The sequence below is a fragment of the Ctenopharyngodon idella genome, chromosome 23 (assembly GCF_019924925.1).
Source record: "Ctenopharyngodon idella isolate HZGC_01 chromosome 23, HZGC01, whole genome shotgun sequence".
NCBI lineage: Eukaryota > Metazoa > Chordata > Actinopteri > Cypriniformes > Xenocyprididae > Ctenopharyngodon > Ctenopharyngodon idella.
The window spans coordinates 11021262-11048725 of record NC_067242.1 but is presented as its reverse complement, the minus strand read 5'-3'; the positions used below and the strand labels follow the sequence as shown (position 1 = coordinate 11048725).

Sequence of the window (27464 nt, the reverse complement as noted above, 5' to 3'; positions counted from 1 at the left end):
TAACACTCTCACATTTACATTTAGTTCTCCTCCAAGAACACACTGCTTTTTTAAGTGCAGTACTGTATAAATAGACATGGAAAACACATCTACTTTAAGAAAGCATGTTTCATATATATATTTTTTTTTTCTTCGACTGAATGAATGGCAAAGACAAATGATGCTTTAGAAATACAAACACTGTGCTGAAAACCACCCAAACTTAGAGAAAGCTAACATGAAATATTCATCCAAAATTCTTTTCTCTGCTTCTCACACAAAACATGGGCCTTGTTATTGTAGTATTTTCTGGTACAGTGGAGTGTATTACAGTACATACAGTACTGTAGCATACAACAGGAATAGTTTCAATATTTATGTTAGCATTTGTATTACTACAGTGTGCTGGTACTTGGATTCATAACTCTTTGTATAGAGTTATAGTTCAACAGACTGCAGTGTAGTTTAGGGTTATTTTTTGTGTTCATACAGTGAGTACAGTGTAAGTTGCTTCATAGCTTTCTAAGCGGCAAGCTACTCATAATGTAAAGTAGTTCAGTATAGTCAAGCTCAAGATCTTACATTTTACTTTATTGTTTTATTTGATTTAATTTGTTTTTAATTTAGAAGTATGACTTTGATTTTTAGCTTTATTTTATTTTATTTTTTATTTATTTTATTTTGTTATTTTGGTCCGTTTACTAATTGCTGCAGCTCACTTGTGTGTTTTTCACAACAAATAATCTGATCAAATTTGATTTAATTTCTTTTTAATTTAGAAGTATGACTTTGATTTTATTTCCATAGCTTATTTTATTTTTTATTTTATTTTATTTTATTTTATTATTTTATTTTGGTCCGTTTCCTTATTGCTGCAGCTCACTTTTGTGTTTTTCTCAACAAATAATCTGATCAAATTTGGTTTAATTTCTTTGTAAATTAGAAGTATGACTGATTTTATTTCCATATCTTTTTTTTTCTTTTTTTTTTTTTTGTTTTTGTTTTGTTGGTTCGTTTACTTATTGCTGCAGCTCACTTGTGTGTTTCTCTCAAGAAATAATCTGATTAATTAATTAGCATATCATGCATCATTCATGTCATCATTTATTTAATTAATATTTTTAATTGGAAAGCCTATCTGTATAGTATAGTATAGTATAGTATAGTACTGTATTTTATATTCTCACACAGCCACAAAACAAAAAAAGAATTTATGTTGTTAGACTTGAAATGTAAGGCCTCGTTCTATCTTTGGTCCTGCTGACCTACTAAAGTTATAAAAAAAAAAAAAACTCACTTTTTGCAACTCAAATTTTCCATTTAATGGATTTTAGATTCACTGCAGAGTGTCTGTATGTGGCATGAAGCGACTGACAATTAAAAGTGCTCTGGGAGGTTCCTTTCAATAGCTGAGCTGAGCGCTAAGACGTGTGTATGTGTGTGAGTATTGACCTTCCTGAGAGTGCATTAGCACAGTGTCATGGAGTGGGTGAATCAGGGCCCCTTTGAGAGCTGCAGGATGTGGCCATGGATGTGTTTGCATGTCTGCCTACCATTTTCAGAGAGAGAGAGAATGTAGCACTCGGTTGTTCCCATGAGAGACCCTCACTGTGTCAGTTATGCCCCTCTACTACGTTTTCACTTCATCCAAAAATGAATGCGCTGTCATTGCTTACTCACCCGTAGGCTATGTTGTTCTAAACCTGTATGACTTTCTGTTTTTTGTGGAAATCAAAATATTTTTTAAAGGGGATCCTGCCAACTCATTCCAATATAATGAATAAGTAAATGAGGACTGAATCTATCAAGCTTCAAAATGACAAAAATATGACTTGAATTTGGGTCTGTTTGTCATACTAAATTGTCATGACTTCAGAAGATTGTCATATGGAGTACTTGCATTAAACCATTATGGTGTTTTTTTGTCATTTTAGACAGTCTTGATTCACTTTTACTATATTGAAAAGAGTAGATTCTTCAACCAAGTAATTCACATGGATTTAGAAGGGGTATTTTTGTTATTCCTTTAACATTTTATGTATCACTAAGATTTTATTCCTTCAGCCCTCAGAGAAAACTCACCTGTGCATCGGTTTCTAACCCCTGGAGCTCCAATCTCACCTCATCTTTTCCCAACATACCCATAATGCCTCACTCTACATGCCTGTTGTCGTGATTGTCATGCTGAAGGTAACAGAAGCGTGATCTTTCCGTAATGACAGTGAGAGAATGCCGCTCGTCTACTGGCACGTTTGAGCGCTGCGGTCACCCGCGGTACGTTCAGCCACATTACTGTCAAATGCAAAAGCTCACACTCAGAGTACACACTGTTTTCGTTTACTAGTTAAACAACCCTCCGAGAGTTTCGACACAGATGCGCCACCGCATAAAGAAGAAAAACAGTCCCAGTTCTGAGTCTGTGGTTCTCGCTCAGGTCATAAATGCATCGTCTATGTGAGGGGCTCTTGGGAAATATGTCGAGTTTGTTTGCTTGTGTTTTGCTTTTTGCTTTTTTTTTATATTTGCATCTAGCTAGATCAGTGCATTACCTCCTGCTTGGTACTTACGGAGCGGAGGTGATATGGTAAGGATGCAGGGAGCTCTCGGCTGTTTAATTTGCGGCCTGCTGTGTTGGACAGAGCACGGTACAGTAGGTCTGATTAATTAAATTCGCCTCGCTCAGGACGGATTTCTCACCGCTGTCAAGATTTCAATTTTATGTTAAATATTCTCTAAAGGGCAGGCCCTTAAATCTTATGGGCGGGGAGCGGCAGTGGGCTGTGAACATAACCATAGGCTAACTGCTAATGATAAGAACAAGCACCAGAAGAGGCGTCTATAACGCACTCGCTGAATGAGATTGTCAATCACTCCAGAGACCATCGACCCAGTAAAGGACCAAACATTCAGAGAGAAATGTAGAAACATGAGCTTGAGACTTTGACATCTGCGTGTCAGGATTCAGTGCATAAATAGATGTCTTATTCATCATTGACTAATTAATGTGTTAGGTTAAATGAAGGAGCTTGTAAAGGGTTATAAAATGCAACTAAAGTGAATATATTAAATATAATATATAATAATACATACACTACCATTCAAAAGTGTTGTTTTTCTTATGTGCACCAAGTTTGCATTAAATCAAAAATACAGTAAAAACTGTAACACTTAAATGTGAAATATTAATACAATTTAAAATAACCTTTTCTATTCTTGTTCTGTTTTAATGTATTTTAAAATGTAATTTAATTCTTTGGTGGCAAAGCTGAATTTTCAGCATTATTACTCCAGTCTTCAGTGTCACATGATCCTTCAGAAATCATTCTAATATGCTGATATGATGCTAAAAAAATCAATGGTGAAAACACCATATTTTTGTGAAAACCATCATAATCTTGAACAGAATTTATTTAAAATATATATATTTTTGTAGCAATGTAAATGTCCTTACTGTCATTTTTGATCAATTTAATGCGTCCTTGCAGAATGAAAGTATTAATTTCTTTTAAAAAAAGTCTTACCGACCCCAACCTTTTGAATGGTTGTGTATATTACATATATTATACTATAATACTGTTAAGTCTAAAAATCTGACACCATTTTGAAAAGCTGGGTTTCAAAATCTGATTTAAACCTGGAAATAATGATGTTAAAATAAAAGTTTTAGGATACTGAAAACTTTTGAACTCGAAAACATGAACATTTGCATTATTTCTTTGTCATTAATCAAAATGGAGCTTTTTTGGAGATTTTTTTTTTTTAGTCAGTGATCTATAAATATATCTTTTTGATTTATTTATGCAGCGGTGTAAGTGATTTCAGTGCATGCTTCGTCCTCATTTGCATCATAATTGGATTAGTATTAAATAGGTGCGGAATTTAGAACAGGTTACAGTACATGGCTTTGCACATCTAAAAGTAATAATGAGTAGTTTAAGCGTTAATTACAGCACATCATCCACCCCCATACCTTACTTTGTGAGCTGGTTTTTATAATTACAAAAACCTGCTTTTGATTAGAGGTAACTGTGTATTAACTTGTACCGTAACTTTTCAGATTTCTGCAACATGATGTTGTTAATATCCAGCTAAATAATAAGGGTTGTGTTCTTATTCTAAGCAACCTGTACAGGGTTTGTAATTCAGGCATTCAGGCCATGAATAAATATCTATTAAACACAGTCTGTGATGTTATGTAACATTTGTTTCTATTTAATACATTTAATTTCGACCTTATGCATCCCGGTTAGTTGAACAATAACTTACAATGTATAATCATCTGCCAATTGCATACATTTAATGGTGAAGCACAATCATATTTAAAAATAAAACAACTGTAAGGGTGATATGGCTTTTATCTAACAGTAATACGAGAATTTAATTTTGGATATCTTACATTTTAGATACAAATTTTGTCTGTTTTTCTGTTTGTTTGTTTTTTCCACCTCTGCTATTTTCAATGTTGGGAAAAGTTACTTTTAAAAGTAATGTGTTACAATATTGTGTTACTCCCTAAAAAAGTAACTAGTTACATTACTTAGTTACTTTTTTATGGAAAGTAATGCATTACGGTAAGGTATTATCAATGTTGGGGCCAGTTACTTTTAAAAGTAATGTGTTACAATATTGTGTTACTTCCTAAAAAAGTAACTAGTTACATTACTTAGTTACTTTTTTATGGAAAGTAATGCGTTACGGTAAGGTATTTTCAGTGTTGGGGCCAGTTACTTTTAAAAGTAATGTGTTACAATATTGTCTTACTCCTTTAAAAAAGTAACTAGTTACATTACTTAATTACTTGTTAATGGAAAGTAATGCGTTACGGTAAGATATTTTCAGTGTTGAGGAAAGTTACTTTTAAAAGTAATGTTACAATATTGTGTTACTCCTCAAAAAAGTAACTAGTTACATTACTTAGTTACTTTTTTATGGAAAGTAATTCGTTACGGTAAGGTATTTTCAATGTTGGGGCCGGTCACTTTTAAAAGTGATGTGTTACAATATTGTGTTACTCCCTAAAAAAGTAACTAGTTACATTACTTAGTAACTTTTTTATAGAAAGTAATGCGTTACTGTAAGGTATTTTCAGTGTTGAGTAAAGTTACTTTTAAAAGTAATGTTACAATATTGTGTTACTCCCTAAAAAGTAACTAGTTACATTACTTAGTTACTTTTTTATGGAAAGTAATGCGTTACGGTAAGGTATTTTCAATGTTGGGGCCAGTTACTTTTAAAAGTAATGTGTTACAATATTGTGTTACTCCCTAAAAAAGGAACTAGTTACATTTCTTAGTTATGTTTTTATGGAAAGTAATGAGCTTACGTTACTTTTGTACCTTTTTTTTCACCTAGCTGAGGCTTGCTATCTTCCAGGCCTTGCAGGTAGTTTTTTTTGTTGTTGTTGTTTTTACTGAGAACTTTTTTTTTTTTGCAAGTGTTTAACGCAGTAATGCACTAAACAACATATAACATACACCTTCATTTTCTTTTAAAAACACATTGAGAATATTATTATTACAACTCTTTTTATTGATAGTAATGTGTTTTGTTACTTGTGTACTTTTTGTCTGTTCCCGTGTATGCATGAGTGTACACGTGACACTTATGGAAAAGAGAATTTTAATTCAGTTGTTTAAAAATGTTTTAGTAAATTAAACTGAAAAGTAATGTGCACTACTTTAAAAAAAAAAAAAAGTAACTCAAATATTTGTGTAAATTTATAAAGTAATGTGTTAAGTTACGTAATGCGCGTTACTTGTCATGCATTACGCCCCAACACTGGCCATTATATAAGAGCCAGCGTAACTTGAAGGTATGCTTGATTGTTGTGGTTGTAGAGAAGAATGTACCATGTTTTTTTCCGCTGCATGTTCTTTATCAGCTGCAGGAGGTGTTGTGCTTTGTCAGTTTCTAAAGCAGCAGTCGTGTTGTAAAAGGAGGCATTTCTGCTGAGATTGTCACACACTTCACAATGTGCAGTGGCCTTAACTGACCACAGACGCACAGCATGCTGACCAGATCTCTGAATTATGCATCAGTCCCTGACCACTAGATAGTACGCAATGATACCAGAAACACTTTCCATAGTGTCACATACAAAAGGCCATGTAGTACAGTTTAAAGAGTGCTCTGCCTTTGCAGGTTCATAAACACATTTTGATTTTTTTTTGACTATTTTGCATCATTGTGACCTGCATCGAGGTAAATTCCTTGAGGATCTTGACTTGGGACGTGATGTTTACAAATAATTTGTGTATTTTTTGCAGTTTGCTGTCAGTTTTCAGTGTGTCAGCAGATGTTTTTGAGACTGGCGGAGATGACTTTGTGCCTCTCGCTTTTTTCAGAAGATTCTGGCACGTTACTTTGTTTAATCGGATAATTGTATAAATGTAATGCCATCATTTCATCAAAGAGAAAAGGTGAACTGATGACATTTTCCCAAATGTCAGAGTTATCTTAAGTCTTTTATTACATCACATTTAAACGAGGACACGCATTCGCCATCTCCTGATGCTATTATTATAACATGAAATCAGGTATTCATAGAAATTGCTTATTATACTAATGTGACTGTCAGGAAAGACAGTGGATGGGTCCGTCAGGGAGATCAGGTGTGGGCTTTATGTGGCCAAACAAACCAGAATTATAATTTTAAATTAGATTTTTACATTTTATGAATAAGGTTGTTATCTATAACAATAACGATAGGTGGTTACCCTAATTCTCTTTGGCTACATTCACACTGTCAGTTTATGGGATTGACAACCCCATTTACTTACAGGTGTGAATCTCAAAATGCCTGTATTCTCTTACCAGTAGCCACAGCGACAATCAGCAAAGTAATATCAAAGATGGCGACGTCCATAAAACTGAAAAGTCTTATCACTTTTGATTATTTTCAAGAGTCCAATCCAGCCAGGAGAACTTGATTTCAGCAAGTACAACATGTTTCTGGATCAACATCTTTGTTGGTCCTGGGACAACATTCCAATCAGCTAATCAGATTTGAGGGACAGGTTTACAGTTTATGTCAAATTTAGGCTTACAACCAGTGTTAGGTGCTTCTACATCAGTGTTATTCACCTATCATTTCCCTCTGTTTTCAGGGATACCTTATGGGTAGAGGTAGAGATAGGGTTAGAACTACATTTTCAGACAGGAATGTTGTTTAAGGATCAACAAAATATGTTGATCCAAGAGCATATCTTAAATCACGGTGACCAGTCAAGCCACAAGTTCATCCATTAAATGTTCATTAACTGACAGCAGCTTTTATATCTGGATGAAGGTTGGAGCATTTAAATTGCTCGTAGAACCCAAAACTGATGGAAGTAGCTCCGATTGAGAACAGTGACTTGATTTAAATCTTACAGACGGCACACGGCTCATATCTCTGTCACTGTAAGTTAACAAAACGACACATGAAAACCTGCAACACATGGTTGACACATGTCTCTCTCACACTGTATAATGTGACAGACAACGACTTGTCCAGTCCAGTTACGTTCACACACTTAAGAACTCAAATGCAAGACTGAAAACTATATTCTGTTGCTGTGTGAACGTGGCCTATGATATTCTGATCTTTACACAGCAAAGTAATTATGTTCTTTGTCTAGTTTTCTATTAAAGCAGACATATCATGAAAATCTGACTTTTTCCATGTTTAAGTCCTATCATTGGTTCCCCGGTGCGTCTACCAACCCAGAAAACGTGAAACCTCGTAACCCAGTAACTTTGTTTTGCCAAGCCTTTCTCTGCAAGCATGTAAAAAACAACCCGTTCCCCTAGTGACGTAGGAAGGGGACCTTATTATAATGTTACCGCCCCTTAATCTGCATGTTTCCACCCACGGCGCCGCCATTTTTTTTTCCGCAAGTGAAAACGGTGTACCAGTTCTAACGCCGTGGCAAAAGTTTGAGCAAAGCATGCTAACTGTTCTGTCGTTGACTGCACAGAACATTATTTAGAGTCTCGTTAGCTTGGATAACCTGCAAGTTGACCCTGGAAAGCTCAATTGCTAGAAAAGGAGCGTTTCTGTCTTAGCGATATTTTGGAAAAAAATATTAGACCATTCACAGCATTTGATGGCAATCATAAATGTTAGTCTGGTGTGTATGGCTTTGTTTGGCAAACAGGTACGCTATGTATAGTGGCCGTCCATATGGGTTTTGCACAAAAGATTAACATGACGGCACATGCTAGAATTGAATCAACTCCACAGCAACTACATTAATTTACCCACTAACCATTCAGAAACGTCCACATGCATTCTAAAAGTTGTAACTTCTTCCTGAGTCTCTCCATCAGTGTCCGACTCCGGTTTGAACAATGTAAGGCTGAACACTGTTACTGACAATCCTCATTTTGGCTGCGTGAGATTCTCCATCTTTGTTGTTGTTGAGCAACCGAAGCGCGAGCTGTTAAAGCTCCGCCCACTTTTGGAAAGGGGGCCGGGAGCAGCAGCAGCTCATTTGCATTTAAAGGGACACACACAAAAACAGCGTGTTTTTTGCTCACACCCAAATAGGGGCAAATTTGACAAGCTATAATAAATGATCTGTGGGGTATTTTGAGCTGAAACTTCACAGACACATTCTGGGGACACCAGGGACTTATATTACATGTTGTGAAAAGGGGCATTATAGGTCCACTTTTAAAAAAAAAATCTGAACATCCTTAAATCCATATCAGTTTAATTGTATTTTTTAATTGTATTAATTTTCATTCAAATTATATTCAAAGAATTTATTTTGTTCTGAGAAAATAGATGCAAATTGTTTTTTTCCCCTCATTGTATGCATAAAACCAGCCAAATTTTTGGAGGTTTCTGCTTAAAACAACACAAAACTAATGGCCAATTAATCCTCAAAAACAATCTCTTATGCAGTTTTGCTTCTCACATTAATTCATCTAAATTAAAGTTGTTTATTTAGATATTTTTTTACCAGAAAACAAGACAAAAATGCTGCTTAACAATGATTTTTTTGTTTTGTTTTTTTGCTTAGTATCTGTTTGCTAAGATGTTCTGAGTGGTTTTTAGCATGTTGCGATGTGGTTGCTAGTGTGTTCTGGATGGTTTCTTTCTGGCCTAAAAGAGTCAAAAGAGTCCACTCTTAGTGTAAATGATATTCTTCTGTTGCTCTAAAGATTCTTTATGTGATTTATTATATTTTCACCCAGTTTATTGTCCATGAAAAACAAGCTCATTTGAAGTAGCATTCGTGTCTATAGTGCAAACGGTGTGAGTTTAATACTTGGAGTTAGAGGTCTATTCAAATCCCTAACCCAAAGAATGACCGACACTAATAGTGAAGCATCACCAGCCTTAGCAAATTCCATTAATTATGGAAATCTGAATATATAGATATGGAAGACGAATATTTATGGCAAACCCAGTGGAGCTCGTCCGTTCTCTGTGAGCATTACCCATTAGTCATTAACACAGTATGGTAATGATGGGTGTGCGTGTTTGACGTCTCCACCATGCCCTCCAGCTCCTGCTTTTCATCTATATTTTCATCTCTTTCTCCACGACTTCTAATTCCTCTCACATCTGATTCCACGTTTCAGTTTCATCCACAAAATACAGATTCGTGAAACCTTCTGCAACCTTTTTGTGTCAATAACTTATGTTCTTCTGATACAAACGAACAGCATATTTCCTCAGCTTCAATTACCATTCCCAGCATTCTCTCTGTGTGTGTGTGTGTGTGTGTGTGTGTGTGTGTGTGTGTGTACGCTTGAGGGAGTTAGACAGGATGTTCATTATCATACCATAGGTCAGGTCTGTGTGTATTTCCCTAATTGCCTCTCCTTGTACGTGATTTTTTTTTCTCCTATTGCCTTTCTTCTTCTTGTTTGATGATGCCAAATTCCAGGCCTCAGTGTCCTGCCTGATTCCTCCGTACATCCGTCTGTGCTCGGAATTATTCATCGGGATAGCAGGTGTGACGTGCAGCGTTTCAGTAAGCGCCTCGGACTGACCAGAGATGAGAAGCTTTCTCGCTCCCCCCTTCATCCCGCAAACACAGACCCTCTAGTGACCTGACGACGGTTTGTGCAAGACTAACCATCACAACACGCCACACAACATGTTTCCACATCATATGGAAACAATGAGGCTTGTTTGTTTCCCACTAAGAAAACGAGGGTCGTGAAGGAATTTGACACAATCTGTCAATCTTTCTATCCCTCCCCTGCTCCTTTTTAATTTATTTTTTTGTCTGTCAGAGTCTCATAAAAGCATTTTTTCCCCATGTGTTTGTAAACAGCACCGGGGTGACAGGGTTCTACCTGTGGAGAGGCTGCAGTTGTTGAGAGTACCTCATCCATTTCTAATGCAATTAGAGGTGTCAGTATCTCCTCCTGAGAAGCGCTTCCTGCATGGCCACTGAATAAGGTTCCTCCTTCCATTTAAATCCGCTGGATTAGATTTGAGTGTCAGCTGGCAGACCTGCTAAGTGTCCCCTGACTAAGTAGACTGAAATGTGTGTCAGTATATTACATGGCTTTTCAAATACTGTTTTTCATTGGCTTGTGCACAGAATGTTGTTGCAGAAGGTGGATCGACTGTGTGTACATACTTAAATTAAATTTTTTATTGCGAAGTAACTGTCTCAGATGGTTCTCTGAAAATTCACTAACCCTAACACTTTTAAAGGGTTAGTTCACCCAAAAATGAAAATTCTGTCAGTAATTACTCACCCTCATGTCGTTTCACACCTGTAAGACCTTCGTTCATCTTCAGAACACAAATTAAGATATTTTTGATAAAATCCGATGGCTCAGTGAGGCCTCCATTGCCAGCAAGATAATTAACACTTTCAGATGCCCAGAAAGTTACTAAAGACATATTTAAAACAGTTCATGTGACTACAGTGGTTCAACCTTAATGTTATGAAGTGACGAGAATACTTTTTGTGCACCAAAAAAACAAAATAACGACTTTATTCAACAATATCTAATGATGGGCGATTTCAAAACACTGCTTCATGAAGCTTCGAAGCTTTACAAATCTTTTGTTTCGAATCAGTGGTTCGGAGCGTGTATCAAACTGCCAAAGTCACGCCCCCCAGTGGTGAACCATTGAAATTTCGAAACACTTATGATGTAACAAAGTCATTTACTGAAATCATGTGACTTTCACGCTCCGAACCACTGATTCGAAACAAAAGATTCATAAAGCTTTGAAGCTTCATGAAGCAGTCTTTTAAAATTGCCTGTCACTAGATATTGTTGAATAATGTCGTTATTTTGTTTTTTTGACGCACAAAAAGTACGGTTTTCACTGTTATACAGTAGGGGGTGCTATTACACATCTTCTGAAAGAGTAGAGAATCTCTAAATCAAAACACAGGCAAAAAAGGAGCAGAAACAAGCAATAAAAACATTACTTACGCACATTGTAAACATGATTTTCTCAGCTTTTTGTTCAAAATATTGCTTTTTTATGAAACTTACCCACATTTAAGTGTTGGATAAAAAAATGAATGCATGAAGTTAGAATAAAACTTTTTTTGTTGTTGTTAAAAAAAGAGGCTTTGTTCCTTCTTTTGATATGTTACATGTTCAGATATTCATTCAAAAATTATTATGGAGGCCATGAAAATATTGTGAAAATTATCAAAAATGCTGGAGGTGGCTGGCAACTTTTTAAATAATAAAAAAAATGCTGGTGGGGAAAGAGTTAAAAATGCATTAGTGTATAAAGAAATTAACATGCTAGTATTGTTCATTTTTACTCTGAACCCTAACCTTAACCTTATTGTAAACTGAAATTAAAGTAGAAACAAATGAAAGTAGAAACAAATGAGATATTGTTGTCATATAGTAAGATTATAGAACTATAAAATTAATGTGAATAGATTAATTCGGAACATTTTCTGCCACTATGATTTTATAGTGTTTTATGTGTTTGCTGTGTGGTTGTGGGCAGTTTTTAGCGTGTTGCTAGGGTGTTCCGAGTGGTTGCTAGGTGATTAAAGTTTAATACTTAAAGATAGATGTTTGTTTAAATCTTTAATCCTAACTAGGAGCAAAAGCAATAGATATTTTGAAAGAATTTAATGAGAAATGTTTGAGATCATATAGAAATCTGAATTTTAATTGCAAATTTTGGTATCTCAGCAAATTTGACCACAGTTTGAGACATTGTTGAGATTTATTTGAAGCTGTAGAGAAGATACATGTGACCCTGGACCACAAAACCAGTCATAAGTCACACGGGTATATTTGTAGCAATAGCCAACAATACATTGTATGGGTCAAAATTATCAATTTTTCTTTTATGCCAAAAATAATTAGGATATTAAGTAAAGATCATGAAGATATTTTGTAAATTTCCTACTGTAAATATATCAAAAATGTATTTTTGTGAGTGGATATGCATTGCTAAGGACTTCATTTGGAAGTCAACTTCAAAGGCGATTTTCAAATAGTTGTATCTCGGCCAAATATTGTCCTATCCTAACAAACCACACATCAATGGAAAGCTTATTTATTCATCTTTCAGATGATGTATAAATTCAAAAATTGACCCTTATGACTGGTTTTGTGGTCCCGGGTCACATATGAGATTGCTTATATCTTTTTCTCTGGTTAAAAATTTGAGAATTGAGAGACATCGGTAAAAGTCTCCATATTCTTTTCATTTAATCTCATTGCTGCTGTCTAGGGGAAACAACTGAGATGGTAAAAAGAGATCATTTGTGGATTTTTCTTTCCTGCGAGTTTCTTTTTTTGTGGAAACACACAATATCCCTAATTTATGTTATGTAGGATGAATGTGCATCCTATATTTGAATATATTTGCTGCTGTTTCACATTCTGTAATATACATGGAAATGCCGACATTAACTTTACATGCTTCTTCAGAGAAGATGGACTGAGACGGTGTTCCTTTAACGCGAGTCCTCTGTATCATTAATAAGGGTCATTTAGCGTGTGGGAGAGAGCGCTGGCCCGCGCTCTTTGTCTTTAGTGACACCAGCGCCAAATGAGGAGAGACAATGTCTCCCACTGATCAATGAGGGGAAAAAAAGGCTGCCAGTGAAATGAAGTTAAATCTAATGTGATAAACGGCCCCGTCTGTCAGCGGGATCAGATCAGAGGTTTTAATTTTATTCAAGACATTGCGGCTCAGGTAAATAAATAAAGGGTGTAATGTAAGGAGGCGCAGCGCTCCCTAGAGAATTTCAGTCTGAAATTTTAGAGGATGAGACGCCGTTTAACGAAGATAATTTATGTCTGCTGTAGACCTTCCATTTGAGATCTGAGATCTGAGATCTTCACACTGGAAGATCTTTTTTATTTGCCATTTATTTTTTATTTTATTTTATTTTATTGACATCTAAAAGTTCAAAAATGGTTGCAGAGGGTAATAATAATTTGTTTTTGCATCTGCAGGAAATGCCATCCGGCCCATCGCATTGAGAGCAGTGTCCGCCATAGCGAAAGCTCTGCCTGGTTTTCCCATTCTGGCCACCGGGGGCATCGACTCTGCAGAGTCCGGATTGCAGTTCCTCCATGCTGGAGCCACAGTGTTACAGGTAAGTGATAGAAGGGACATCCAAAATCGCATACTCTCTGAGTAGGTACTTATTTTGAATAAGTAATTACTTTGCCACCACTAAAAAGTATGTTCTATATAGTATGAATGGACTACATCATATGACCTACCAGCGTCAGTTGAGTCACTTCACTGCCATTCACAAATCCTCTCCCGTGGCCTCATGGGAAAGTAAAGTGTCCATCGTATTCAGAATCTCGCCAGAAGTATCAAGTAATGCGGGTACTCTTTGCCTACTCTTTTACGAGGACTGTGAATTCAGATATTCTACTCTTGTCACATACTGTTTTCGTCTACTCTCTCTATCCAAGACAGTGTGAAGTATCAGATCAGGATGTTTTATATTAGCACTTTGTTCAAATCTAACAAGAATGCTGTGTGGGGGGCTGAAAAACACATCTCTTATCCCAGACATCAACATAGTGTGGCCCAGATCCGGCCTACATCTGGTACATGTGGATTACATGCGGACCAGATGTGGGCCGGATCTGGGCCGACACTATGTTGCTGTCAGGGATAGTACCAGTTGGACTTTTTCGCGAAAGCATTCCATGTACTTTTACAAGTCAAATATTATCTAATGATGATTTATATTAATAAGACCACCATAGAAGATCAACCAGGACAAAACTGGCTGTTTGTGAAAGAATATACAAATAAAATAATACTGATAAATTGCAGTACTGATAAAAAAAAAAAGAAAAGTCTTTTGGATGTAATAAGTAGTTTCAATAATGTCAATTAAGTTTAATCAAATATTTAAAAAAATAATTGATGTAATAAAGCAGTAAAGATACATATTGCATGTCTGATTTTTATTTTTAATTGTGTAGCTTAAATGCAAGCTTTTCCTCATTGGCTTCAGCTTTATAGTAGCTTTCATTAACATTAACAAACATTATTACTTTATAAAATACTTAATAGCTCATTAGAACCACAGCACTGCTCAAACTCATTATCAGAACCTGGAAGAGGTTGCTTTGTTGTGTGACGTCACCATAATTAATAATCTATGCAACTCAAGTCCAAATATGTTTCTAGTTTATGACACAATTTGTCATCGTGTGCATTGCGTTTGTGCATTGATACGCAATTACTTTTAATTGGTATTGTCAGCCCTGCATTTGTCTCAGCTGTATACTAAGTTTTAATTAGAAAACTTTGTTGTAAATGAGATACAGTATAGTTAAGCATAATATTTAGATTGCAGATTGAAAAGTGTTTCTAAACTCTCCACATCATGGCTTGCTTGTGTCTGGGGAGTAATCAAATAGAGAATCTGTATGCAAATTGAATCTCTATCTTTGAATAAATGCATTTACTATTTTTAAAGGTTGATTTAATGTTTCGGTAATGTCTTTCCCTCTCCTACCTGTTCAGTGGGAACACTTGGGATCTGAAGAGCCTTTTTGCATTCAGACATTTGTCCTTTGAGTTAATATGAAAATTTAATTACAGAATAACTTGGGCTCTTGATAGAATCATAATGCTTTCAATTACAGATCCCCCACTTTAAAAAGCCGTAATTTGTATTTCATCTTACACAATATAATCACTATTTGTGATGCTTTTCTTGCTTTAGAGATGTTCCTGCAAGTGATGAAAGAAAATGTGTTTTTGTGTTAATATTTTGGGTTTAGTGGAGGATTAGTGCTGTGAATTGTGGGGTTTGGATTTGGAAGATGAGTTTGTCGAGAACACACGCTGTGACACGCGTCCTTTCAAACACATCAAAGAGTCTGACTGCTGAGAAACTGCATGCAACACACATCTGTGTGCTTCATCAGCAGCGAAAACTGATTCTGATTGCTGCTTCCTCTGCAATGTTTTATCCTCAAGGATAAAACCTGCTCAACTGGGCCTGGCTTGGTTTCGTTCCCCACACGCCTGTCGAATTCAGGTCAGGTCTGGGTCAATGGAGAACGAACCACCTTTTGGATAAGGAATGGTGGCGGTTGAAAGAATGCACTGTAATTCGAACTGTTGCAATCAGCGAGACTTGTAGTCAGAACTGAAGGGATTCGGAAGGACTGAATGGGAGAATCAGGCTCTTCAAAAGACACCAAACGTCTCGGTGTAAACACAAACGCTGTAGGCACTCACGCTATTGTTTCTAAGCAGACACATCGATTCAACGCCACATCAAAAGTATTCTCCCGAGAACAAATAATATAATGAAGTCCATTCATATCCTGTATTGATTTCTCCGGATCGAATAGTGTTGAACCTGTGGAGTTTTGACTTTCCGTGGTTATTGAAGAAATGATATAGGGTATGTTGGAACCAGAGCCTGATTTATCCCATTAACTAAGTGAATTGCGAAACTGTAAAGATAATCGTGTAAAGCTTCGGTGATACCTGCGTTCTTTCGGGTGTAAATTTCTCTAAAAGTCAAGCAAATGTGTGCAAAAAAGACAAATCATTCCATTCAAATGATGCACGGTATCCTGGAGAGCAGCAGATCCTTTATTAAAAACATAACTCAAAGTTCATCGCTGTGGTTCTTCCACATTCTGCACAGACTGTGGATGTCGCAATGATGTCAGATACACCGCCAGTCTTTGTCGCTCTGATAAAGAGCTCAGATTAGCATTAGGATGTTAAGATTAGCATTGGAAATGTTTATTTTAGCATATCAGCTCGTTAGGATGGTTTATCCTTAAAAATGCTTGTTGAATAAACCCGATTTTACAGTTGAGTGATGTACAAATGTTTTTCAGATTGGCCCAAATGTGCAAATTGTACATTGCTTAGATGCAAGATGTATTGATTACAAAAAAAGATTCAAGTTTAGATCATTTTTTAGTTGCAAATACGTAAAGTTGCCCCCGACCCCGATGGGGGTGTACTAAACCATAAGGAGTCTTTAATATATATAGGCGTAATATACATCATATTCCGCGTTCAAGTGCACGCATAAAGCTTCATACGGATTACATAATCAGAGTATTTGTTTTCAGTTTGAATTGGTTCATTTAAAAGTAGACATTTCAAGCTTTCAATAGATATATTTATCATTTCTGTGAAGTAAGTAGCCTATACGCTGAGTTTCGGTTAATTTTTGTGATGCATTCAAGTTCACGGAGACCGAGACAGCAGAAAGCGCACCCTGTTTGTTTTCTTTATTTTACAAAAGCACATTATTTTGTTGTTATTGTGAGTTTACTCAAATAAAAGTAAACAGTTTTGAATGATGTATTACTCTTATCTGTATGACCAAAAATGATAGAGTATTTTAAGTTGTTTCCGCTGTTATCAGGAAAAAATGCAAGTGATCGCGCCGGCACCTCCATGTCATGCAGTAAGCGTACTAGACTTCAGCTTTCACACTCCACACAAACACTTAGATATGCGCCTAATAGTAGCGCACATTTATCTAGCTTATCGTTAGAGCGAGCGGTCATGTTAAGTTGCTAATACTTACATTTTCCAAATGATAAGCCACATTTGAGATCAATGGATGATAGGCGACCGTCTGGATTACTACAAGGAAGCATCGTTAATGATCTGTCCCTCACAGACTGCAAGACTTCACCTCTTCCTGTGGAGGTTTTTTTTTTTCTGTGACTAACCGACTAATAAAATTTTGGTCGACTAAAGGCGGGCGTACACTGTGCGAGTTCGGACACTCTGGAGGTCGTGAGCCATTGCACAGTTAACCTGATAATCGTGTCAATGCAACTGGTACACGGCACAACTGTACTGCACGGCAAGCCGATGGCAATGTTTAAAAATTATCGTATACACAAAATACACAGTGCATCGCAGTTTGTTGCATATGGGGCTGCATAGCCGCAGACCAGTCAGGGTGCCCATGCTAACCCCTGTCCACTGCCGAAAGCGCCAACAGTGGGCACGTGAGCATCAGAACTGGACCACTGAGCAATGGAAGAAGGTGGCCTGGTCTGATGAATCACGTTTTCTTTATATCACGTGGATGGCCGGGTGCGTGTGCGTCACTTACCTGGGGAACACATGGCACCAGGATGCACTATGGGAAGAAGGCAAGTCGGCGGAGGCAGTGTAATGCTTTGGGCAATATTCTGATGGGAAACCTTGGGTCCTGCCATCCATGTGGATGTTACTTTGACACGTACCACCTACCTAAGCATTGTTGCAGACCATGTACACCCTTCCATGGAAACGGTATTCCCTTGTGGCTGTGGCCTCTTTCAGCAGGATAATGTGCCCTGCCACAAAGCAAAAATGGTTCAGGAATGGTTTGAGGAGCACAACGAGTTTGAGATGTTGACTTGGCCTCCAAATTCCCCAGATCTCGATCCAATCGAGCATCTGTGGGATGTGCTGAACAAACAAGTCCGATCCATGGAGGCCCCACCTCGCAACTTACAGGACTTAAAGGATCTGCTCCTAACATCTTGGTGCCAGATACCATAGCACACCTTCAGGGGTCTAGTGGAGTCCATGCCTTGACGGGTCAGGGCTGTTTTGGCAGCAAAAGGGGGACCAACACAATATTAGGAAGGTAGTCATAATGTTATGCCTGATCGGTGTGTGTTTGTCTTTAACGATATTGACTTAGTTCAACCAAAAAGGAAAATTATTTCTTCTGCAGAACACAAAAAAGATAGTGTATATTGAAGAATATTGAGTTCCAAATAATATTGGAGCCAAAAAGCTAGGAGGTTTTTTTTCTTTAAAATATGTTTTGTGTTCCTCAGAAGAAAGAAAGTCATGCAGTTTTGGAGCAATATGAGGGTAAGTAAATGACAAAATTTCTATGCCTTTAAATGCTTGTTCCTTTTTGTCTTGATTCAAATTACACAGCGTCATTTGACAAACCAGACGAGCTAATAACCTACATTGCTGATACGTTACTGGGTTTCTGCGAGCATGTACTTTATTCTACCGCAGCTAATGTGATCCCCTTGTCGATCGATACTCTTTAGTTGATTCATTACCAAATACATCACTTTGCAATCACCCTGTAGGGGATCCAGGGCTCCTCATGGTGCCGTATTGACTTTCATGTGTGATGGTGTAAAAGTAACCTACCTGTGTTTAGCGCGTGTTACTCTTCAGGAATAATCCAAAGATCTTGGAATGCTACTAGCTTAACACAGTCAAATGACTTTCATTTACTGAAGCAATGATGTCAAACGTTCACACTCACGGTGTTGTTGTAAAGTATAATGTCTGCTCCTTTAATAAGATTGGGCTGTTATGATAGATTTTCGCCTGTCATAATGAGACAGTAAAATAGCTGCATTTAGTGGCAGCTGTAGGAGATCAGGACAGCGTTTTCATAGGGAGGTCTTTGGGGGCAATGGAGCAATATTTCACTAATGGCAGAGCTGGTTCAATCTTAATGATCCACACTGTAATTTGGGTCCTTCCCGGTGCATGTAAACAGTTGCGAGCTGCAATAAAGAGACCGTCATCAAGTAGTAAAAATGACTTGTAGCCTAGAAAGCATCAGGATTTTGTAATTTCGTTTCAAACTGCTAAATGTTTCCGTAGAGAGGGGTGTAAAACAAAAGATTTGTCTACAACACAAAGCAAGCTTTTAACAAGCAGCCTGGTTAAAGTCTGCCTCAGAAACCACAACGTTTTTACAATGTTGCTTTTTGGTTGCAGTTAGGTTACATTATAGTACAATATTCTAGATGTAAAATCATGAACATGACATGATGTTTATGTATAATTATAGATCAACTTTTAGCACGTTTTAGTTGCAAATATATCTTGTGTACATTCTGAATCTTTTTTATTTTCTTTAAGCAGCGTCAAAATGTGAATATAATGTGTTTTCATTAAAAAAAATGTTTTTGGAACATTTAAGTGGCATTTAAAGGAAACGAGATTTTGTCATTTCGTTCCATACTGCTAAATGTTCCTGCAGATAGGAAACAAAAGATTATTAACACAAAGTGAGGTTTAATGAGCAGCAAAGTTAGATTCTGCCCCAGAAAGCACAAAACGTTTTTATAATGTTGCTTTTTGGTTGTAGTTAGGTTACATCTAACACATTATTGTAACTAGAACATGATGGGCAGTTTATGTATTTGAAAAAAATAAATAAAAAATCTGTATAAAAACTGCAAATGGAAGGTGCAAATACAAATTTAACTCTATACAACCAAAATATAAATGGTGGATGTTCTGAATAAACAAGATTTTTTAAGCATGATTTGTTCAGAAAACTCAAAACATTTAAGGAAACTTATTACCTCAAAACATTTAAGTAAACTAACTCATTTTTTTAAGTTAGTAGAACTAACATAACAGAACCCCCTGTAAATCCCAACATAAAACACCATTAAACACTAACTTATGTCTTCATATGTTGTTCTTGGGCCAAAACACACTTAATTTCAACATTTATTTATACAGTCTGACGCAAAGCATGCTGGGAATTAGAAATCTGCTGCAACTCAATCATATTAAGTTCAGCTTACTACAATGAAATTTTGAGTTAACGCAACTTTTTTCTATTAAGTACAGTAAACAGTAAAGTACAGTTTCATTATTATGTTATTATATTTGAGTGAAACAAACTCATTTTATTTAATTAATTTCACTGTTCGGTTTTACAGTATACTATGTAAAGAAGACCAGACTACACTGCAATATTTATTTAGGTTTTTAAATAACAAGCTTTACATCAAAATTAAAAAGCAGTGAAAATACCGTTGTTCGTTGACCGAATGTATGTTTATGCCAAAAATACAACAAGGCCATGTTGCAACATTTATGAAATACATGTTTGGAATTAAATGCGGGTGACTAAATGATGACAGAATTTTCATTTATGGGTGAACTATCCCTTTAAATTCACAGCCATTTCCAGTTGTGCAACCACACACAAAAAAAGAAAGAAAGAATGCTTATATCTGTAGAAAAAAAAGGGTAAAGGTTACATTCACTTGTTAGACACCAAACTAGACTGTATTGACTAAATATAGTCCCCTGGTTCAGTGGTTTGTGAAACGTATTTACTTCCAGTGGCTTCCATAAAGATCCAGTCTTTTACCTGAAGCGCTAGACAAAATATCAGTTGCTCTTATTTTTCCCGGTGCGTTGGTCAATCTGTGCGAATCAAAAAGGACAAGAGCTTCATGCATAGTCATTGTAACATTTGGATGCCAAACCGAATCTCTTTGGGGGGAGATGGTGCACAGCTAAATGCCAGGATTTTATTGCAGGAAATAAAAGAGCAGACAGAAAAAGAGAGAGAGACAGAAAGAGAGCAAGATGAGGGTAGAGGGAAATGGAAAGAGCAGGAGCGCTGAATCTAAAAGCATCTGAGATCTCAGAAGGAGTCGAAATCAATGCACCACCACAGTTTTCAGCGCAGATAAAAAGGACCTGCCGTCTCAATTGCCTGGAAATTCTACTTAGAAATTCTCACTTCAGATTTATTTCAGGACTCAGCCACATTAGCGCTAAATACTCTGGGTCAGGATATCTTTGATGTTCTGCATCAAATGAAAAGCAATAATGGGCAGCGACTCCTGTTCACAGAGCAACAAGCCTGGGATTTTACGGCCCCATCAGACATGGGATCACGCCGTTTAGTCTTGTTTGCAGTTCTTTTCATCATAATGAATCATTTGTTAGCTCAAATCCCGCATTTTTTTCTTTAAATACGCCTGAAAATTGAGGACAAAAATGGTTGTGGCACATACATATCTATTCATAGTTTTTCTTTGATGAACAACCCATCCTTCCTCCGTAGGACGGCTGATCCTCACATACCTGTTAAAACGGTGTCCTATTGACGTCGTCTGCTCTGTTAACTCCAATAATTACAAATCAATTGTTAAACTCTGCGGCAGGCATCAGTGGACTCACGTATTTGTTGATGTTAAATCAAGATGAAATGACATCGAACCGAATTGGACGTTTGTTTGTGATGTGTAGATACGAACTGTGACATAAACGGGGAGAGAAACAAGTTTTATGCAAATGAGAATTCTAATGAAAACATATCTCCCAGAGATGCACTAGCCAGGGTAAATGCCTCCATTTTCTCAGCGTGAGGTATGCCGTGTGGGATTTAATTTTTAAATATACAAATGACGCAGCACGGCCAATGATCTGCACCCCCTCCCCCTGAGAAAGTCTTTGTTGTGACTGTGAGGAGGAGGGACTAGGGCTGGGAATTGTTAGGAATGTAATGATTCTGGTTCCGATTCCACTTAACGATTTGGGTTCCTTAATGAATCCATTTCCAGCCCCCTCCTTTCTCACTAAACAAAAAAAGGGCTATTTTTGGCACTGTATTGTAAGTATTTTTGTATTAAAGCATATATATTTTAATACTGCTTATTTTAATACACATTTGGATTATTAAAATGTATTCTTTGCAGTGCATAAAAATTCTTTTTTTTTTTTTTTTTTTAATTCAGCATTTTTAAAACAATCAGATTATGGGAGCATAATATAATGCAGGAACTATTGCACTAACTATTTATTTTGAGTTTATATACACACACACACACACACACACACACATATATATATATATATATACACACACACACACAGTTGTGGTCAGAATTATTGGCACCCTTGATAAATATGATCAAAGATGACTGTAAAAATAAATCTGCATTTTTTTTTTTCCTTTCGATCTTTAATTCATAAAATTAGCAAAAATGTAACCTTTCATTAAAGAAAAGAATTGAAAGTGGGGGGAAAATCACATTATGAAATAAATGTTTTTCTCCAAAACACGTTGGCCACAATTATTGGTACCTTTTATTCAATACTTTTTGCAAGCTCCTTTTCCCAAGATAACAGCTCTGACTCTTCTTCTATAATGCCTGATGAGTTTGGAGAACACCTGACAAGAGATCGGAGACCATTCCTTCATGCAGAATCTCTACAGATCCTTCAGATTCCCATCTCCATGTTGGTGCTTCTCTTCAGTTCACTCCACTCATTTTCTTTAGGGTTCAGTTCAGGGGACTGGGATGGTCATGGCAGAAGCTTCATTTTGTGCTCAGTGACGGCCATTATTGGATTTCTAGCAGAAGCGGTCAGGTTTTGATTTTTTTATCTGTTAGTATTTGATAGAATCCATGATACCATGTATCTGAACAAGATGTCCAGGACCTCCAGCAGAAAAATAGGCCCACAACATTAAAGATCCAGCAGTATATTTAACCGTGGGCATGGGGTACTTTTTATCCATGTGTGCACCAAACCCATCTGGTGGGTTTGCTGCCAAAAAGCTCTTTTTTAGTTTCATCTGGCCATAGAAGCCGGTCCCGTTTGAAATTCCAGTTTTGTCTGACAACTGAATATGCTGGAGATTGTTTCTGGATGAGAGCAGAGGATTTTTCTTGAAACCCTCCCGAACAACTTGTGGTGATGTAGGTGCTGTTTGATTATTTTTTTTAGGCTTTCTGAGACTCAAGACTCAACTAATCTCTGCAGTTCTCCAGCTGTGATCCTTGGAGAGTCTTTGTCCACTCAAACTTCTCTCCTCACCATGCATTAGAACGATTTAGACACACGTCCTCTTCCAGGCAGATTTGTAACATCTTTAGTTGATTGGAACTTCTTAATTATTGCCCTGATAGTGGAAATGGGGATTTTCAATGCTTTAGCTATTTTCTTACAGCCATTTTCTATTTTGTGAAGCTCAACAATCTTTTGCTGCACATCAGAACTATATTCTTTGGTTTTACTCATTGTGATGAATGATTAAGGGAATTTGGCCTTTGTGTTTACACATATTTGTACTCCTGTATTGTTACTGCGAACCATTGTATTGTAATACCTTTTTTTATATAATTGAAATGTTTTTTGCAACACAGAAAGTATGATGTTGTTGTTTTGTTTGTTTTTTCATTTGTAAGCAAAAATCATTAATTAATTTTTATTATTCAGCATTTTAAAACAATCCAAATGTGAAAGCGGTGCAGAAAGGTCCATTACATTGCTTCAGTCTGATAACTTATGGTTCTTTATTATATTGAACTACACTGATTGCGCTGTGTGCTTGTGTGCAACCAGCGATGACAATTCAGTTGAAGATATGTGTCTATTTATTGTGTTTTTATATATTTTTCTCTTTCGTCATCGCATTCAATTCATATTGCAAGGTCACAACTCATTCCTTTGACTGTCGTACTGTAGTTTCAGTAGCATTGCAGGAAACTCCTTCTATAGTATTTTAGTGCGGTTTTTCATCTGCATCGATGGAGGACTGCAGACCTTCAGGAACTGTTAAAGGAATGAAAATCAATCTAAAAACTGGTTATGAATAAGAACCTTTTATCAAACTAAATCCTAGAAGCGGTAAATCAGATACAAGCTCAGAGAGAGTCGAGATCCAAAGGTCTACGTGTCGAGTCAGGAACCAGCTGTGAGCGTTTGCGAAGCGGCTGAATGCTAATCCTGTGAAAGAAGGCAGTTCTCGGGCCGACTCTGGCTGATGTCAGATCGGCGATAGCGCCAGGAGATAAGCGTGTCTTATCTGCTTCCTTAAGACGCGGTGTGACTGCCATCTGAAGTGCCGTAGACACTTGCACAAAGCCAGGCTTCAAGCGCTCCGCGCATATCACAGTCTCTGAGCTACAGAAGTGTAACAGAGTCAATGGAAAGGGCTCCGGCGCGTGCTGACGTGCGGTTGATGAGTGAGCATAAGCTCTGCGTTATCGGCCTCGTCTGTGCCCCGCCGGTAATGAGAGAATGAATTAGATTTCTCTTAAGGTCAATTGTATTCTGCATTTCAGACCATGTGCGTTGTAGTACTGCTTTGATTCAGCATGCTGACGTTTGTCTTTTGAAGCTTCTTTTGAAGGATGGCACATGTTTTAATGACCTTCATTTCTCTCTCTCCCTGGATGTGCATGTGTGCATATATTTATTTTGCATGGGTTTGTTAGTGTGCATGCAGCCTGGTGGTTAATGGTCTCACCTGGTAGGTTTGAACCCTACAAACCTTACATTTTTACAAAAACTTAAAGGAATAGTTCACCCAGAAATTAAAATGCGACCTTTATTTACTAATTTACTCAAGTAAATTCATACTGACAAGCACAATTATGAATAAAAAGTATCATAAATAAAAAGTGACAATTGGTCACATTGCAAACCAGAAGATGTTTCATATACTGTAAATTGATTTTCATTATACTGTATGCAAAAAGCGGTCAGTACATGCAACATGTCTCCAAACATGTTTTCTAAAACACATTTTTATATATTTTTTTTTTCATTATTTTGTTTTGTTTTATATTTACAAAAAAGGAGTTTTATTTTATTTGTTTGTTTGTATGTTAATGTTTACTTTATTTTTTACTGCTGCAAACCTGAATATGTCTTGTGTAGTTTGATTTTCATTATATGCAAAAGAGTGGCTAGTACATGCAACATTTCTTCTTTTGTGTTCCAAAATTTTGATGGTATCAAAAAGATCTGCAGAAATAATAAGTCTCAAAACATGTTTTCTAAAACATTTTATTTTATTTCATTTATTAATTTTATTTTATTTCATTTTAGTTTAGTTTTATTTATTTATTTAAATGCATTTTTTTTATATTTTATTTTATTTAATTGAATTGTTTTATTTATTTATTATTTTGTTTTATTTTTAAATATTTAAATATATTTATTACAAATATTTATTTGTTGATGTTTTTTACTTTACATTTATGTTTTGCTATTTAATTAGCTATTTACAGAGACGTGAATTCTCAGGACACCTCATATTTGCTGGTTGTAGGGATATTTTATATGTGATATTAAAAAATATATGCTTACAGCAGCTTTAAGATGGTGCCATTCTGTCGTGATGTTGCGTGTATGTGGAGGTGTATTGTGATTTTTATTTTAGACATTTTGCCGTTTTATTTATAGCATAATAGTAGAGAGAGGACAGGAATGTTATAGGAATTGGGAAATGCTGCAAGTCAGATTTAAACTTGCACTGCCCGTATGTTCACTAATTACTAGACCACAGCTCCGACCTGAACCGTTATTAAAGAAACTGGCTTGTGTCTTCACACAGGTGTGCAGTGCGATACAAAACCAGGACTTCACTGTGATTGAGGACTACTGCACTGGTCTGAAAGCGCTGCTCTACCTGAAAAGCATTGAGGAGCTCCAGGACTGGGACGGCCAGTCGCCTCCTACAGCCCGCCATCAGAAGGGAAAGCCTGTGCCTACGCTGGAGGAAGTCAAAGGAAGGGTGAGAGACTTCACAGCTTTATTAAAACACCCTTTTACTGATGATTACCCCTCCCCAACTTACTTCCTCTCACCTTGTTTTCCTTATTACAGTTCTCTGACATGCCATTAAGGAGCTAAACGCAATTCCCATAATTCTACAGCTTTAGGAACAAGTGCTCATTAATGCAGCATTAGCGTTAAACCTGTGGACTTGCATCCATCCATTTACTTGTTGTTAGTCGTAAAATTCCACATAATAACAGCGCTGTCCAATACACAAAGTGCCCGCTTGCACTTCTGCAATCTCAAAGGTGAAAGAACATTATAGTGCAGCGCTTAGTCGTTATGGTCCTGTTTTACTGTTTCTTCTGCTAAAACGAAGCACTTGGAGCAAATTGAGCAGCTTTAACCTGGGTAAGGTTAAAGTACGCACAAGGCCTTGCAGATGGATCGAATTTTTTGCCAAGCTTGAATCACCAAAAGGGCTTTGACTTCCAGGAGAAAATAATTGGTTTACTTTATATCGCAACTTTTATTCCTCGCACACAGCATTTACATAGCAGCAACAACATAATATAGAATCAGAAAATGAGATTTGACAAAGGCAGCTGTTCACGCGTTTAATGGTTTGTACTTCACGTGTACGTTCAGCCCTCGGTAATCTCCCTCATTATTTGTGCACAAGGAATATAAGGCGGCATGTAAATGAGCAAAACTTCAGTAAACTCCTTTCAAAGCAGCGAATTAAAGGCCTTTATCAGATCACAGCCTTTCTGCTAATACACCAGCCGAGGGAAAAGCTTTGAAGCCCGCCTAGTGTTTTCTAACACGCTAGCTGCGACTTCTCAGCTTCTGACTGCAAGGCGGCTCAGCGCAGTAGTTTAAATGCTAATGCCAAATGAGCGTCAGGGAATGAAGGAATAAAACGAAAGAGAAGCAGGCTGATAAGTGTAAGTCATTTCCATGTTGACAGGACATTAGTGCTGGAATTGTGGCAACAATTGTGGTGCTGGGAGAAGCCGAGGGAAAATGTGGAGTGTTGTGTAGAAACATCACAACGGTTCATGTGTCCCCAGGCAGCGTAGAACTGCATTCAAGGTTCCTGCTCAAAAGAAGGAAAAGTCACTCACCGCACGGGTCACGGGGATGTACGCTTGACAGGCGGTCTTTTGTAAACCGAGAGAAGAAGAAAAATCAATGAACATTAGACCATGTGAGCATTGTACTTCACGTCTGCTATTGTACAGCTCAGGCAAGCTACTTCTCTGTCAGATGGATATATAAGAAAAATAGATTTGCATTTCTTAAGGGAAATAACTGGTGCTTGCAAGGAGAGATGTGATAAAGACTAATCACATGTATTATGACATAATTGCTGGCAGGCATAAGCATTGTTTTAAGTCAAAGTTTTGTTTCATTTAGAATATGTAGTTTTTTATCTTCATTAAAATAGGGTGTTTTATCAGAAATGTATTTCTGATTTACACTATTGTTCAAAAGTTAGAGGTCAGTAGGATGTTTAAGATATGCATTAAATTGATCAAAAATGACAGTAAACACATTTATACACATTGCATTTAAACTGTTCATACATTCATAATGCTGTTCTTTTGAACTTTCTGTTCATCAAAAAATCCTGAAAAAATATCACATTTTCCACCAAAAATATTAGGCAGCACAATAGTTATCAACATTGATAATAAGTAGGGGTGTAACATGATCTCGCGAGATTGAAACGTGACGAGATTTCTCGTCGAGGTGAAAAGTT

The 27464-nt window shown here is 36.8% G+C and overlaps 1 protein-coding gene across 4 annotated transcripts in view; it reads left to right on the top strand.

Annotated features, from left to right (window-relative positions):
* The window catches only part of dpyda.1 (dihydropyrimidine dehydrogenase a, tandem duplicate 1), a 242322-nt gene that overhangs the window by 197492 nt on the left and 17366 nt on the right, over positions 1-27464 (top strand). For all 4 annotated transcript variants that reach the window (XM_051881563.1, XM_051881564.1, XM_051881565.1 and 1 more), the window contains 2 exons: positions 13387-13529; positions 25536-25715. In XM_051881563.1, the coding sequence (XP_051737523.1) occupies positions 13387-13529; positions 25536-25715 (323 nt within the window). The remainder of the gene's footprint in view (positions 1-13386; positions 13530-25535; positions 25716-27464) is intronic.